The sequence below is a fragment of the Lithobates pipiens genome, unplaced genomic scaffold (assembly GCF_037356315.1).
Source record: "Lithobates pipiens isolate NorthernLeopardFrog02 unplaced genomic scaffold, aLitPip1_a1.2 Scaffold_18, whole genome shotgun sequence".
Taxonomy (NCBI): domain Eukaryota; kingdom Metazoa; phylum Chordata; class Amphibia; order Anura; family Ranidae; genus Lithobates; species Lithobates pipiens.
In genome coordinates, this window is record NW_027507758.1 from 126,214,582 (window position 1) to 126,230,469 (window position 15,888).

Genomic DNA, 15,888 nt, shown 5'->3' on the forward strand with positions numbered 1-15,888 from the left:
TAAATCTTGACTCCTGATAATTTTTTTGTATTGCAGGCTTACATGGGTCCAGCTTACCACAATTAAAGTGTCACTAAAGGCAATTTTTTTTTGGATAGAGTAGAGGAATTAGAACACCCATCAGTTTTTACTGTTGTCTTTGTTGGGGAGATTCCCCCTCTCAAAAATTGAAAGTAAAAGAAGATCCCAAACTTTGGGTTGACATTAGAACACTAATAGTGGTTACAGACTGGGACTCCCTCACTTCTTGTTTTGGCTATGAGACAGGAAGTAAAGGGAAATCTCCCCAATGGAGCACAGATGACTAAAAAGACAGATAGGTGTTATAACCCTCCCTTAGGCTGCATTCGCACTTTAGCATCTTGAATTTGAAAGTGCTGATGTGTTAATGACAAATCGTGGGACTCATATTTGAGATGCTATTAACTTGAATGACACCTAAAATCATGGTGCGGGTCTGCCGCGATTGTTGTGTGATAAATTGCACTGCAATTGCGGCAACCTGCATTGCATGAAGCATGTCACCCAAAAAAGCTACTTTTGGGCGACATGGTTCACACAATGCAGGTTGCCGCGATTACAGTGCGATTTATTGCGTGACAATTGCAGTACACCCGCACCGCAATTTTAGGTGGCATTCAAATGAATGGCATCTCAATAGTGAGTCCCACGATTTGTCATTCACGCATCAGCGCTTTCAAAACGCGGGCAGAATCGTGGCAAATATGCCTGTGGTTCAAACCGCTGAAGTGTAAATGCAACCAACACTATCGCACACTATCTTGTATTCAGTGACAAAAAATACAAGGCCTTCTATGAATGGCGGTGGTGGTGCTGAGCGAGTGAACCCCTGTAATAAGTGTGCAATGGGGCAGCCACTCACATAGAACCTGAGCAGGACCCGGAAGATCACGGCTATCATAGCAGTAGCGTTCACTACTACAGTGATTTCCAGCTTCCCCAGTGGTTCATCAGACAGAAGCAATGCATACTTACATTCACAGTGCAAAGCTGGGCCAAAGTAAGTAAGAATTACAAATAATGCCTAGAATTATATACAGACTCAACCCCATTTTGCATATTCCCTCACAAAGCAAATAAAGAAAACATGCCAACACCAAACTGTGAAATTGTTTTAGCTCATAGACTTGAAAACACAATTTTACCAATTTCCACAACTAGAGATGTAAACTTTCTAGAAATTTTGAAACCATGAAAAGAACACTTTTTCCCTTTGAAAAAAAATGTAACTTTTTGGAAAAATTGAAAAAAGCTCAGTGTGGAGTAGTTTTACAAATTGAGTAATTTTTTTACACTGGGAAGGTGAAATGTAGTGTATATAAAAATGTTAGGAAATTATTTGAAATAAAAGTACAGCTTATTCAGTAAATGAACGAAACTTGCTTTTTAAAGAGGAAGTAAACTCTCCCAATGCTTCTTTTCATTTAGTCCATTATAATAAGTAATTATCAAACTATAGCCACTGTAATCCAGGCCAAAACGCACATTTCTGTTTAACCACTTCCCGACTGGCGCACGATGATGTACGTCAGCAGAATGGCACGGGCAGGCATATTGGCGTACAGGTACATCCATGTCTATATGCCGCCCTGCCATCACATGTGCGCTGCCGGCGGTACGCTCGCGTGCTTGTCGGGACCCCCGTGAGTCCGGTCATGGGTCCCGCGGACTCTATCGCCACGGGGATACCCGCGATCGTCTCACGGGGAGGCTGAACGGGGAACAGCAGCATTGTAAACAGCGTTGTAAACATCATCTCCCAGTTCTGCCTAGCAACAAGTGACACTGATCTCTGCTCCATGTGATTGGAGCAGAGATCAGTGTTCACTAACACAAAGCCCAGCCCCCCACAGTTAGTAACACGCCCTAGGAACACTTAACCCCTACACTGCCACCCCCTGGTTAACCCCTTCACTGCCAGTGTCATTTACACAGGAATCACTGCATTTGTATAGCACTGATTGCTGTATGAATGACAATGGTCCCAAAAATGTGTAAAAAATGTCCGATGTGTCCGCCATAATGTCGCAGTCACAATAAAAATTGCTGATCGTCGCCATTACTAGTAAAAAAAAAATATTGATAAAAATGCCATAAAACTATCCCCTATTTTGTAAATTATATAACTTTTGCACAAAACAATCAATAATCGCTTGTCGTGATTTTTTTTTACCAAAAATATGTAGAAGAATACGCATCGGCCTAAACTGAGGGAAAAAATGTTTTTTTAATATATTTTGGGGGATATTTATTATAACAAAAAGTAAAAAATAATGTTTTTTTCAAAATTGTCGCTTTATTTTTGTTTATAGCGCACAAAATAAAAACCGCAGGGTTGATCAAATACCACCAAAAGAAAGCTCTATTTGTGGGAAAAAAATGGACGCCAAGTTTGTTTGGGAGCCACGTGACAGGACCACCCAATTGTCAGTTAAAATGACATAGTGCCGAATCGCAAAAAGTGGTCTGGTCTTAAGCCAGCAAAATGGTCCCGTCTGAAAGTGGTTAAAGAAACTTTAAAAAACTTGTTTCCAGGGGTTAGGCAGCGTCATCTTAAGTATTGTTTTCTGAGTCCACAGTGGCGTGTATTTCCGCCCTTACATTGAGCACTTCCTGTACTGTTAACCAAGCCTCCTTCTCAATCCAACATTTCTATAGCAACCCTGCTTCACTGTTCATAGCCGACTTGTTTTTTTTCATAGTATTTACTTGTGCTGATTATCTAGTGTTTGCCTGTGTGAGTCTTATCAGCTTCATCTGATTAGCAGGGATACAGACACTAATGAAAAAACAGAGGATTATGACCACTCATCAAAAAAAATAAAAAAATCCAGCTCAGATACTTTGAAAACTTTGTGCATTTACAAATTGCACTATTTTCTCTACCAGGTCCAAGTACACTTATTTAACTTTTAAAATCAGAATGTCAGTTCATTCATGGCTTAGGCTGAGCTTGGCAAGTTTTTTTTTTGTATCTGCAACCTTCAAAAAAGGTGTGATATGGTCCAAGATTTTATTATTAAAAGTATTAATACAGTAATTTGGGAAGAGCATTGTCCTAAAGGCCTAATGCAATTTGAATGCCAACTATAATCCGAACAAAACTTCAGTTTAGAGTGAATATTTCAAGGTGTGTCATTCCTGTAGATGTACAGACACACATTACCTTATCATTTCTCCATTAACTTGTCAGCACATGTGACATTCAGACATCAACTCCACAGTCATTTTCTGGTATGGGGACACCGTGGTTGTAATGTAGGCTACCCTACATATTATGGTGACCTTCTACAAGGGACATTCTAAGTACACAAGTTGAAGCTCTGACACAATTATTCCAGCCTTGGCAATCACAAACGTACAAAGAAGCACATCGGTTGAAAGTGAATAAAAGCTTATTTATGTAATATTCTTTCCAACAAAAGGTGTACCATTAAACCATACTCGTTATTTAAAAAAAAAAAAGACTCACTGTATTACTTTTTCATGTTACTTCTCCTTCAACAAACAGGGCACATTTTTCAAGAATGCATTAAACAAATTATATAACAGATGACATTTTATTTAAGAATCAATAACCTTGAAGTAAATAGAAAAGTAGATTTAAATCAGGAAAGTACGTGCAAAAAAATATTTATGCGCTTCATTTATGTTGATGCCAATTATTTTTAATTTTTTTCCTGGGGCAATAAAGTTAACACACAGTACATTACATGTGTGACTGGTTATGCAAAATAAAATCTTGCCATATTAAAAAAAAAAATGCACATACGATAAAGCGTAGTATAATAAAGGGTACAAAGCACACTTGCTTAGATTGTAGAGCCTGCAGCAAGGATCAGTCCAGTAATCCCTCAGTCCATATAAAAAATATAATTATTCACACAGGAGTTATTTTTTATTTTTTTAGCATATTCAGGCATTTTTTTGGTCCCATAGACTTCAATAGGAACACCTGTAAATGTGCGATACATGTGTTTTTGCACACATATTCCTCTCTTCCTATATAAATGTTCTGTTCCCCTTGCCCAGCCCAAGAAACAAACTCCTGAAACTTAAAGTGGTTGTAAACCTCAGACATGAAATATGAACAAAGCTTATCCTTCTATAGTGTGTCTTAATCTAGACCACTAAGTGTCATTTCTGTCTGCTGCTTCATTCATCTGCTATAAACACAAGTCACTTCTGATGAGTTTTTCTGACACCAAGAGAAAAAAGGCGACAGAGGAGGGCATAGTCTGTGATTGACAGCCTCAGTTCCTGTATGCTGTAAGGGGGTGTGTCCCTTCCCTCCAATTAGCTCTAACAGCTCTCCTCAATCAAGCTCCCCACCCTCTGCTTTTCAGAGCTGAGAAATCCTGTGTAAATTCTGCACTTTGAATGGATGTAAGGGAAAGATGGCTATAGATGGACAGGTACAACTTAGGCAGGAGTATTTGTTTCATCTTTGTGTATCACACAAAGCCAGTCACTTTAGTTGAGGTTTACAACCACTTTAATACACGAAAGATGCCTGTAAAACGCCTGAAAAAATGTTTCAAAATGATCAGTAATATGGTCTGCTCAATACGGATATGCTCCACAAATAACGTATTTATCGGCGTATAACACACACTTTTTTCCCCTTAAAACCGCGGGTGCGTGTTATACGCCGATCCCTGCCAATCTCCCGCTGATTGTGGGGAAAGGAGCAAGCGGAGCCGAGATACAGAAAGCCGAGTGTACTTCGGCTTTACTTGTCTCCTCTCGCAGTCCCACCTACCTCCACTGATTGCGAGAGGAGCCGAGACTAGCTGAAGTACACTCGGCTTTCTGTATGTTGTCAGCTCTCGCTCCTCTCCGCTCAGTTTTAAATCAGGCCAGTGCTGCAACTAGACTTGCAATGTTGCAAAGGCACTGGGCAAGGCTGCACTGGGCAAGGCTGCAAAGGCACTGGGCAAGGCTGCAATGATGGACACTGATAAGACTGCATTGATGAGCATTTAAATGTACGTTTTTTTCCTTAAACTTCCCTCCTAAAAGTTTTTGTTCCTTAATAATCCCTCCTAAATTTGGGGTGCATGTTATACGCCGGCGCATGTTATATGCCAATAAATACAGTACATCAAATTGGACCTAATCATGTACCAAATGTGTTTCTCTGATCATAGAGGAATTTTGTGCGGTAACCTTTCCTAGTAAATATTATTATCTATCTATCTATATATATATATATATATATATATATATATATATATATATATATATATATATATATATATATATATATATATATATATAGAGCCAGACTGTAACAAATTAACTCATGTACTGTTCCAAGGGCATTAAAGAGGAAGTAAACCCTGATGGGTTTTACTTACTCTTTTGCTCGCTGCAAAGCCTGCAATTGAAAAGCATAATGGGCTAGTATTCTATTATGTGCCACTTACCTGCAAAAGAATCCAGCGATGTCCCCTGTGTAGATAGCGTCCATCTTCTGGCCCCTCTTCCTTCCGGGCCACAGACTCCGGTTCCTTGATTCACTGAAGCTGCGTGACGTCACTCCCGCGCACGGAGGCACGATTAACGGCACAGGCTAGGGAAGAAATGGCACTTCGTTTCGTTTCTTCCCCGTGCATGCGCCATTGGAATTTTATGAGGACTACAAGTAAAATATCTCCCAAATGGCGCATTTTTAGGAGATATTTCCACTACCTATAGGTAAGCCTTATTCTAGGCTTACCTATAAGTTGAAGTCCAAAAAGTGGGTTTATAACCACTTTAAAGTGGATGTAAACCCAATTCTTAAAACCTGACCTGGGCACATATATTTGTCGTGTTTACTTATCTCTCTCCAAAGCTCTAAGTCCAGTGTCTTTCTGCTGCTCCATTCCTCTGTTGTCAGCATGATAACTTCTGACAAGCTCTCCAATACAGGAGATAAAAACAGCTGGAAATTTGTGTCGGGGAGGTAACTCAGAGACTGATAAGCAGAGAGCTTGTCTATTCACAGCACAGCTCTGCAAGTTTCTTCGTTCCTCTGCCTATCTGGAGGGGGGTGTGTGCCTTTCCTCCAATCAGCTCTGACTCCACTCCCACTGCTGAACCAGGATGAAAAGATTCTAACACAATGTGCACTTTCTAAAGAATATAGAAAGCTAAAGACAGCAGATATACATATAAAACTTATGTAGGGAGATTTGTTTCATCTTTGTATCATCTGAGGCTATTTACTTCACTGGGTATAGGAGAGGGTTTACATTCACTTTAAGTCTACAGTCAAGTCAAGGGCAGGAAGGAATTAAACAGGCTGTGATTGGGAGGCAGACAAAAAATAACAAAGTAATTTCTGCCTCATGTGTGATGAGTGTTGTCCCATAAATTTTTAAATTTTACTACCAAGGGATAACCCTTGAAAAATAAGTACCCTTGAAGGCCCACATTTTTGTTTCAAGGAAACAGTGTGTAGTATTAAAATGATGACTTTAATATAAAATTAAAAACACTTACAAGATGATAGAAGATGCATGCTCATCAAAGTAAAGTTCAGTCCTGGCATTCCACATGGCTCTGAGGGTCCCACCGGGTCCCATTTTAATACTATACTACATACTACACTCAGGTCGGTGCCTTCTCCATCCTGTTTTTTCCTTACATGTCTTGCAGAGTTCTGGACACACTTTTAAGGATGGCTGCCTTCCTTTTTAACCCTTAATATCCCTTTCTTTTCCAACCACCCAACCTATGGATACATCACCATCCAGCTATTACAGCCACAGACTATACCTCTAAGCCCTTGTACACACGGTCGGAGAATCCGTCGGAATGTGTCCTATCGGACCGTGTTGTCGGATAATCTGACTGTGTGTGGTATGCATCGGACTGATTCCGTCGGAATATCCGTCGGACCCAATTTTCCAACATGTTGGAAATATTTCCCGACCAACTGGTTCGATCTGACATACTCCGATCATGTGTAGAGAATTTTGATCGGACCAAGTGCCACGCATGCTCAGATCAAATTCCTACATCAAAGCTATTGGCTACTAGCCTGAACATAGTCCCATCGTAACGAAATTACGTCATCACGTTCTGAATGATCGGATTTTTCGACAACTTAGTCCGACCGTGTGTATGCAACAGTTTCGGACAAGATCCGACGGACAAAATCCGACGGATTTGGTTGTCGAAATCTTCAACCGTGTGTACAGGGGCTAAGGATTACTCCATTTGGAGCTCAAGATAAAACTGACTATACTACATTTTTTTTTTCAAAGGTGCTGCAAGGCTCATAAAGGTGCTGCAAGGCTCATAAGCTTTCCAAATAAAATCATTTGTATTACGTGTCAAAATAGGCTCTAGCAACAAACAACACCCTTCGTTAAATCCAAAAATCACTCAAGACCATTTTGAAATTAAGTACTGGTTAATGGAAGTTTTGCCTGGAGTCCCATTTGAAGGAGACAGAAAATGTTCTTTAAGGCCATGTTCACACCGCTGCCTTGCGGGAACGCCGCGAATCCGCGGCGTTTTCCCGCATCGCACACCTCCCGCCGGCAGTTCACACTGCCCTATGCGGACGGCTGGGAGTGTCAATGTTATGTTAATGACACCCCCAGATCCGTCGGCATATCGCAGTGCGATCTGCCGACTCGCACAGGAATCGGATCGCATGGTGTGAACCACCATGCGATCCGATTCTGTTGCGGACCCAAAAAAGGGTCCCGTGCGAGTTTGCTGCGGGAGCGCTGCGAATTCAGCCATACTATCTGTATGGCTGAACTCGCATTGCTACGGAGATCGGATGTGATTTGCTGTGCGAATCACATCCGGATCTCCCCCCGCAGCAGTGTGAACCCAGCCTTAAGCTTAAGTTTAGCAAAAATGAAAATACAGAAAAATCAGCACAAGGGACATAACTTACAGCTAATATGATGTTTCCCTTGTGTTGACTGTTTTTCTTTCAGGAAAAGCCTTTCTACCTCCCTGTGCCCTGTGTGGTGGGTTTTAATACAGCTTAACCACTTGAATACCAGGCTTTTTTCTGGCACTTTTTATATACATGTGCTAGAAAATTACTTAGAACCCCCCAAACATTACATATATTTTTAAAAGCAGAGGCCCCAGAGAATAAATTGGTGGGTTTTGCAATTTTTTATGTCACACAGTATTTGCACAAGGGGACGGGGGCTCTTTAAAAAAAAAATAATAATAATAATTGTTAATTTATTTAATTTTTACACTGTTTTTATTTTTTATTGCTGTCATAAGGAATGTAAACATCCTTGTGACAGCAATGGCACATAACAGGTACTCTTTATGGGAGGGATCTGGGGTCAATAAGACCCCAAATCCCACCTCTGCACTTGAAAGCATGCAAAACGCCAAGATCAGCGTTTTTGAATACTTTTGATTTTCAAAACATGCTGGCGATGACAGCCAGATAAAGAAGAAGTGATGTCATGTTATCGCTTCCGGGTTACCATAGCGGAGACCCATTCAAAGCAGATTCTGGCTTGCCAGCTGGTAGCTCAGATCTCCTGGTGGGATGGGAGAGCCAGAGAAAGCCATAGAAGGTGGTGGGTGGTCCTCTCTCCAGCTGCTTGTAATAGAAACCGAGAGGTTAGTTAGCCACTCTAGCTGCTATTACAAGGGAGCCGCCCATCTGCTCTAAAAAACAGTGCCAGGGTGATGCCTGCAGCTGAAGTGATTTGGTGGCAAGTGGTTAAAGTCTATGTAAACTCAACTTTTCATATTCCCGATATGTGCTTGCTGTACCATGTATTTGTATGAATAAGTTTCCTGTTCTCTTTGTATTGCTTTCTTTGTGTAAAAACCCTGGTAGTTCCTGCTAGTCCCCTTGCTTTCTTAATAAAAACGGACTACACTAAGGTCCTCTCCTCTAATGATCAGACTTGTCCTGATACGCCTTTCTCCCTCCCCTCATACAGTCACTGACTGGTTAGATCAGTTTGCTGCTGTTTCTCCTCCCCCAGCATATGCAACTGAAAATAGAGGGTATGTGATCACTTATATAAAAAAATAAAAAATAAAAAAAAAAAGGTGGAAAAAATTATTGATATATTTTTTTATATCTATATACAAATGTTTTGCCTTTCATTTCTATTTTAAACTGAATGAGTTGTCTTATAAGGTGAGGGTTCACATTCATTTTAAGGGCCATCAGGAGCTCTCATCAAAAGAGCTTGACTATGCTCACCTATTCCTGCCAAATCCACCAGTAGAAACCATACTACCTCTGCTATGAATGACCTGAATGGAGGGGGTGGAGCCATCATTCCCCCATCCACCATTCAGAGATCCTGTGTCATTCATAGAAGCTGTAGTATGGTTTCTACAAATGGTGGATTTGGCAGAGATGGGCATAGTCAAGTTCTCTTAAGGAGAGCTCCTGACAGCCTTTAGCTGTATTAACTTCTGCCATCATGATTTTCTGGGTTCAGGGACAGAGGAAGATTTCTCCTGAAAGCAGAAACACCACAAGGCAGAAGACAGGCACAGTGGTGTAGTGGGTAGCACTCTCACCTAGCAGTAAAAAGGGTCGCTGGTTCGAATCCCAACCACGACACTACCTGCCGGAAGTTTGCATGTTCTCCTTGTGCCTGTGTGGGTTTCCTCCGGTGACTCCGGTTTCCTCCCACACTCCAAAGACATGCAGGTGGGTTAATTGGCTTCTTCCAAAATTGTCCCTAGTATATGAATGGGGACCTTGGATTGTGGGCTCCTTGAGGGTAGGGACAGATGTGAGTGTGTGATGTACAGACATAGGGACAGTTGTAGACACGCACTCAGGTTGAACTGGATGGACTGGTGTCTTTATTCAACCTTACTAACTATGTAACAAGGGGCACATAATATTTCTGCCATTTTATCTAAACTTAGGCTTTAAGTGACATCAGCACAAACAAAAAAAAAAATGGTGCATCCTTTTTTTCAATATGAATTTGCTACCAGGCTTCTTAGCCCACGTACACGGTTGGAGATTTTGCCAACCAAATCCGTCCGATTTTGCCCGCCGGATTTAGTCCGACGGATTGTGTCCGAAACTGTTGCATACACACGGGCCAAGTTGGCGAAAAATCCGATCTTTCAGAACGTGATGACGTAATTTTGTTACGATGGGACTACATTCAGGCTAGTAGCCAATAGCTTTGATGTAGGAATTTGATCTGAGCATGCGTGGCACTTGGTCCGATCAAAATGCTCTACACATGATCGGATTAGGTCCGTCCGGCCCAGTTGGTCGGGAAATATTTCCAACATGTTGGAAAATTGGGTCGGACGGAGATTCGGACGGAATCAGTCCGATGCATACCACACACAGTCGGATTATCTGACGACACGGTCCGATAAGACTCATTCCGACAGATTCTCCGACCGTGTGTACAAGGGCTTAGATCTGTCAAGTTCTGATACAATAATCATCTATTACTACACAAATATGCACAGTTTAGAGCCAATTCAAGCATTACTACTCACCTGCTGCTCCATTACCATTGCCAACCACCACTAAGGCACTCATACTTCTCCTCCTTCCATCTTTCGCCGTCATGTTGAATACACTTTTCAGCTAGAGTACAGGAAAAAGCTACGCATTAATTGCAGTCATTAATACAGGTTATATAAAAATGCATTGGATATTATATATATTTCTGCTTAAATTCCCTGTCATTTTTATTGCATTCTGGAAATACTACTACACAGAATAATAATTAAATCCTGGTTCATAAAAGGAAATGCATTGTAACTTCATAGGGCATGCACGTCCCATACAAATACTGCTGGTGATGACACTGGCCTGAAGCTTGTACTCGACAGCTTGTCCCTGCTTGGTGCTACTTCAGTAGGCAGTATCCAGGCATGGCTCATACACCAGTATTCCCAGATCTTCAATAATGCTCCCTTTATTGTGTATTCACAGGGTACTGCTAATGAGGCTGCTGTAGTAAAGATTTACAGTAAAATAGCATTCTGTTGAATTCAGAGATGTGAAATTCAAGCCACATTGTGAAAATCTCTTAATTTTACTACATTTTGGGCTGATTTTGTCCAGACTGGCTTTAAACCATGGGTGTCCAAACTGCGTCGCTCCAGCTGTTGTGGAACTACAAGTACCATCATGTGTACGCCTTTGGGAGTCAAGCATGCAATTGTCAGCCTTGCAATACCCAATCGGACTTTCCTTACAATGCCTCATGGGTAATGTAGTTCCAAAACAGCTGGAGGGATGCAGGTTGGACACCCATGCTTTAAATCAGTGGTCTCCAAACTATGGCCTGTGGGCCTTTGCTTGCCTTTATTTGACCCTCTGGGCCTATTCCTTCTACTGACACCACTGATGAGGCACCATTCCTCCCCACTGACACCAAACGCTGGAGCACCATTCCTCCCCAATGACACCCAATGATGGGGCACTATTCCTCCCACTGGCACCAACAATGAGGCACTATTCCTCCCACTGGCACCAACAATGGGGCACTATTCCTCCCACTGACACCAACAATGGGGCACTATTCCTCCCACTGACACCAACGACGGGGCACTATTTCTCACCACTGACACCAATGATGGGGCACCATTCCTCCCACTGACACCAAAGAAGGGGCACCATTCCTCCCATTGACACCAACGATGGGACATCATTCCTTCCACTGACACCAACAATGGGGCACCATTCCTTCTCCTACTGACCACAGGTGCCATGTAATTTTCTTACTACCTCTGACCACCAAGCCTGAGATAGTTTAATCCCAAAGACACATGGACAGTTTCAACTCTCGCTGGAAATACTCTGGCATCCCTAAAGTCTGAAAGACAGTAATCTGGCCCTTTGTTAAGAAAGTTTGGAGACCCCTGCTTTAACCACCCTGGCAGTATGATTATGTCAGATTTTTGCATCTCAAACTGGTACAATTGTTTTGCATAGAAATTTGGCATTTTATATTGTAGGCTTGTAATTCTTAGCAATAACACACTTAAATCTGTCCAAACAAGAGAAGTAGATACCCCGGGTATGATTAAGTTTGAAACACAAAATCATAAATTATAATACGATAAATAAACTATAAATAATTATAAAAAAATAATAATATAATAATAATAAAATTTATTTCCCCATGATTCACTATCGCTTTTGACGTAAAGGTACACTTTTTAGTTGCCATGAACAATCTCAAGTTTCCAGGCAGAAAGAACAGTATATATAATATAAAACTGCATGCAGGGTATTGGACAAAGCACTGGGGACAAAAGGGTTGTGAAATGATTTCATACAGTAATGTAATCTGTAAGATTACAGTGTACTGTATGTTATTAATTTTCTATTTTTTTAATTTGCCTCCGGGCTCCACCCCCGTGCGTCGCAATGTGCACAGGGAACAGAGCCCGGCACACAGAGGCATCAGGCGGAGGACAGAGCCCACGGACACAGCGGGGGGGACATCGCAGGATCCTGGGGACCTAGGTAAGTAACCTGCACCAGGGATCCTGCAATGTAATCCCGAGTGGGGGATTGTGGCTCGGGGTAACCGCTAATGGTACTGAAATTTAACCCCCGAGCCACATTCGGGAAAACTACCAGGGAGGTTAAATCACCACTATTTGTACTAATTGACTGAACAAACGTAAAGATCTACAGATCACTCACATTTTTTCCATTTTCCTTATTCATCCAGCAGGTGGCAGTATTATAACATACTTCCAAAAGACACGATAAACACAGTTAGAAATGACTTCTAAAGAAATATGACCCATCACTTACAACAACACTGTTGCAGCAAGTCTCTTTAGTGCTATAAAACGGTTCCTATTTTCCTTTTCTGCTCTTTTCTTTGCTGTGCTATTGTGGCACAGCTCTCTAAACACATACTTGGGAAGACCTGCTAAGAACAACATGTATTTTTGATGTTGTTAATGTTAGATTGTTGTAACTAAAGTGCCCGTTTGATTGTGTCCGCTGACAGCCAATGAAAAGGTAAAAAGGTCAGTACAAACTGCACTCCCCTGATTTGTCAGTGACCTTTCCTCACCATACATTTTAAGAGCCTGACAACATTCCGCACAGGTTGCCATCTGCAGCAATGGAATATGATAAATCGAGGATTCTACAGTGATTAATGTCATAAGTGGTATGAGATTAAAACACAAATAAATATCTAGAGGTCTATGACCAAATTTTATACACGATAAATGTGAATTGCTAATGGAAAAGTTCCTTCTAGAATCACTTTGCATTTAGCAGGATCAGGAATACCAAGCGAGGGTATGACTCACCATAGCCTATTAATGCTAGGATGCCCCCATAAAACATTGATTGAGGCCCTTGAGGCAAACTCGTTTGGTATAAGTTGCCCTACAATTAACCAGATTGTTAAACTCTGGAAAACAGCGAAGGCTATTCTAGGGTATCAGGGGGTATCTGTATGGACCCCTTTATGGAATAATAGAAACCTGGCCGAATTAGCCAAAGTTGAAAGATGTAGAGACTGGGTGAATCAAGGTATTAACCAACTAATCCAAATATTTCAGGGTGTGGAAATTAAATCATTCAATAGTTTAAAAGCGGAGTTCTCGTTGCCAAACCGTGCGTTTCTATAAATATCTCCAGCTTAGACATGCAGTCCAGTCACAATTTGGACCTCAAAAGGTTCAGTGGATCCAGATGCCTGTACTATCACAAATTATGTCTCAGGACACGCTTAAGGGACTGATTTCCTATATGTATGCTAGATTAGGGGATAAAATGCTGGATCATGAAGCCCTGCTCAAAAGTAGGAAAAGATGGGAGAATGACGTGGGTCCTTTATCCAATTCCGATTGGGATCGGATAATCGATTACGGAACCAGAGTCTTGATCTCCCCTTCCCAGAAAGCTTCCCAACTTTTCTTTTTTTATCGGGTATATCATACCCCCAAGAAAATGTTTAAATTAGGCTGGAGAAACAACGACCACTGTCCTAGATGTGGCTTGACGGGTGACTTCATCCACATGTTCTGGAGGTGCCCGAAATTATTTAGGTATTGGACGCAGGTTATAGATCAGATTAATAGAATTTTTAACTTAACATTGAAAGCAACGGCCAGGACTTGTCTCCTAACTATACCCGAGGGCTCTATAATTCCTAATGTTACTAAAATACCAGTGATTAGATGTCTTTTCCAAGCAAAGAAGTTAATTGCCCAACAATGGCATTCACATTCGGGCCCGTCAGTTGAAACTTGGATGGCAAATATAAAAATGACAGTTGGCAATGAAAGGGTCTTTTTTACCCAACAGGGCAATTATAAGAAGTTTATGAGCTTATGGGGGGCTAGTCTGGGGAAGCTGGGTATTCTACCTTAGGTAGATGGGCTCCAGATTTTGCACGGAAAGCTGACCTTCCCCATGAGTGTCTGGTGTCTCTGTAGACGGGACTTTTTTTTATCAGCTATGCATCTCTATTTCTTTTTATTCCTATATGACTCCCTCTCTCCCTGTAAGAAGGGTGGGCCCTTCCTCGTATTTTTTTTTATTTTTTTTTTTAGGACTTTCCTGTTGGCCTCTCCACGACTGTTTGTTAACTAGAGAATTAAACTTTTATAGAACTGGAGAGAGGAGGGAGGAGGTTATACCTAAAAAGAGTGTATGTCGTGATCTTGTGGGGATTGAGGGGGGGGTGGGAGGGAGGTACTCGGGGGGCTACTGGGGGAGGGAAAGTAAATTTAAGTATAGGATTGCACGGTAATAGATATGGTTATGGTACATATTTTGTGACTACCAGGGATGGGCTGGCTCGTTACCACAGTGTCTACTTGCTTGTTTTTGTTTGTATTTTTAAATATTTCGCAAGGACTATGCGATCATAAGGAATCTTAGAGAAAATATATAGAATTAAATAAGCCACGATGATGTGGAATTATAAACGAGACACGTATGAGCGGCAAGCTGAATTTAGTCTCTGATATAAAAATACTAATGTGGCAAAAAAAAAAAAAAAAAAAAAGAATCACTTAGCAGCTAAACTGTTTCAGCCTGTTTTTAAAGTGGTGTCGCCACCAAAAAATAAAAAATAGTTTAAAATTAATAAATAAATAATCGGAATTTTTTTTTTTTTTTTTTTTTACTCACCTCTAAATGCCTGTTGCTAGGGGGGGCCCCTCGTAGTCTGCCTTCTTCATTGCCCGGGCTGGTGACATCACTTCCCCTTGCGCCGCACAGTCACCTGGGACCTGTCACATGTCCCAGATGACTGTGCGGCATATCACGGCGCCCTGCGCTGCTCGCGCATGCGCAGTGGGTGCCTGGCTGTGAAGCCACAGCCGGATGCCCACAGTAAGAATAATGGCACCGCGAGCGGAGCGGGGGAACGAGGGGGGGCTTCGTTCCCCCGCATCGCTGGACCCTGGAACAGGTAAGTGTCTGATTATTAAAAGTCAACAGCTGCAGTATTTGTAGCTGCTGACTTATTTTTTTTGGGGGGCCACCACTTTAAACAAGATATTCAGACTATCTGAAAAAAAATAAAAGACAAATACTGTAGTTGCTGAACTTTAATAAAAGGACACTTACCTGTCCAAGGATCCAGCGGTTCTTCACCGGTCTTCAGGTCCTTGGCATGTTTACTAAGGGAATCCAGTTGTGATTCCTTAAGGCTTCACAGCTGGCTTGCCACTGCACTGCCCTTTGTGAATGGTCCTGCAGCCATCTGGGACCTGTGACGCGTCACAGAGGAAAAAATATGGGGAGCCGAACTTCCGTTCAGATCTCGCAGGTGTCAAAGAGTTGGCCCTCCAGCTGTTGTGAAACTACAAGTCCTATGAAGCATTGCAAGACTGACAGTTACATGCATGACTCCCTCAGGCAGAGGCATGATGGGACTTGTAGTTCTG

General features: G+C 41.7%; 1 protein-coding gene across 1 annotated transcript in view; it reads right to left on the reverse strand.

The window, feature by feature from the left end:
- The window catches only part of MRPS5 (mitochondrial ribosomal protein S5), a 205,383-nt gene that overhangs the window by 27,653 nt on the left and 161,842 nt on the right, over positions 1 to 15,888 (reverse strand). Inside the window, exon 6 of the mRNA XM_077486094.1 lies at positions 10,501 to 10,591. Coding sequence (XP_077342220.1) covers positions 10,501 to 10,591 — 91 coding nt within the window. The remainder of the gene's footprint in view (positions 1 to 10,500; positions 10,592 to 15,888) is intronic.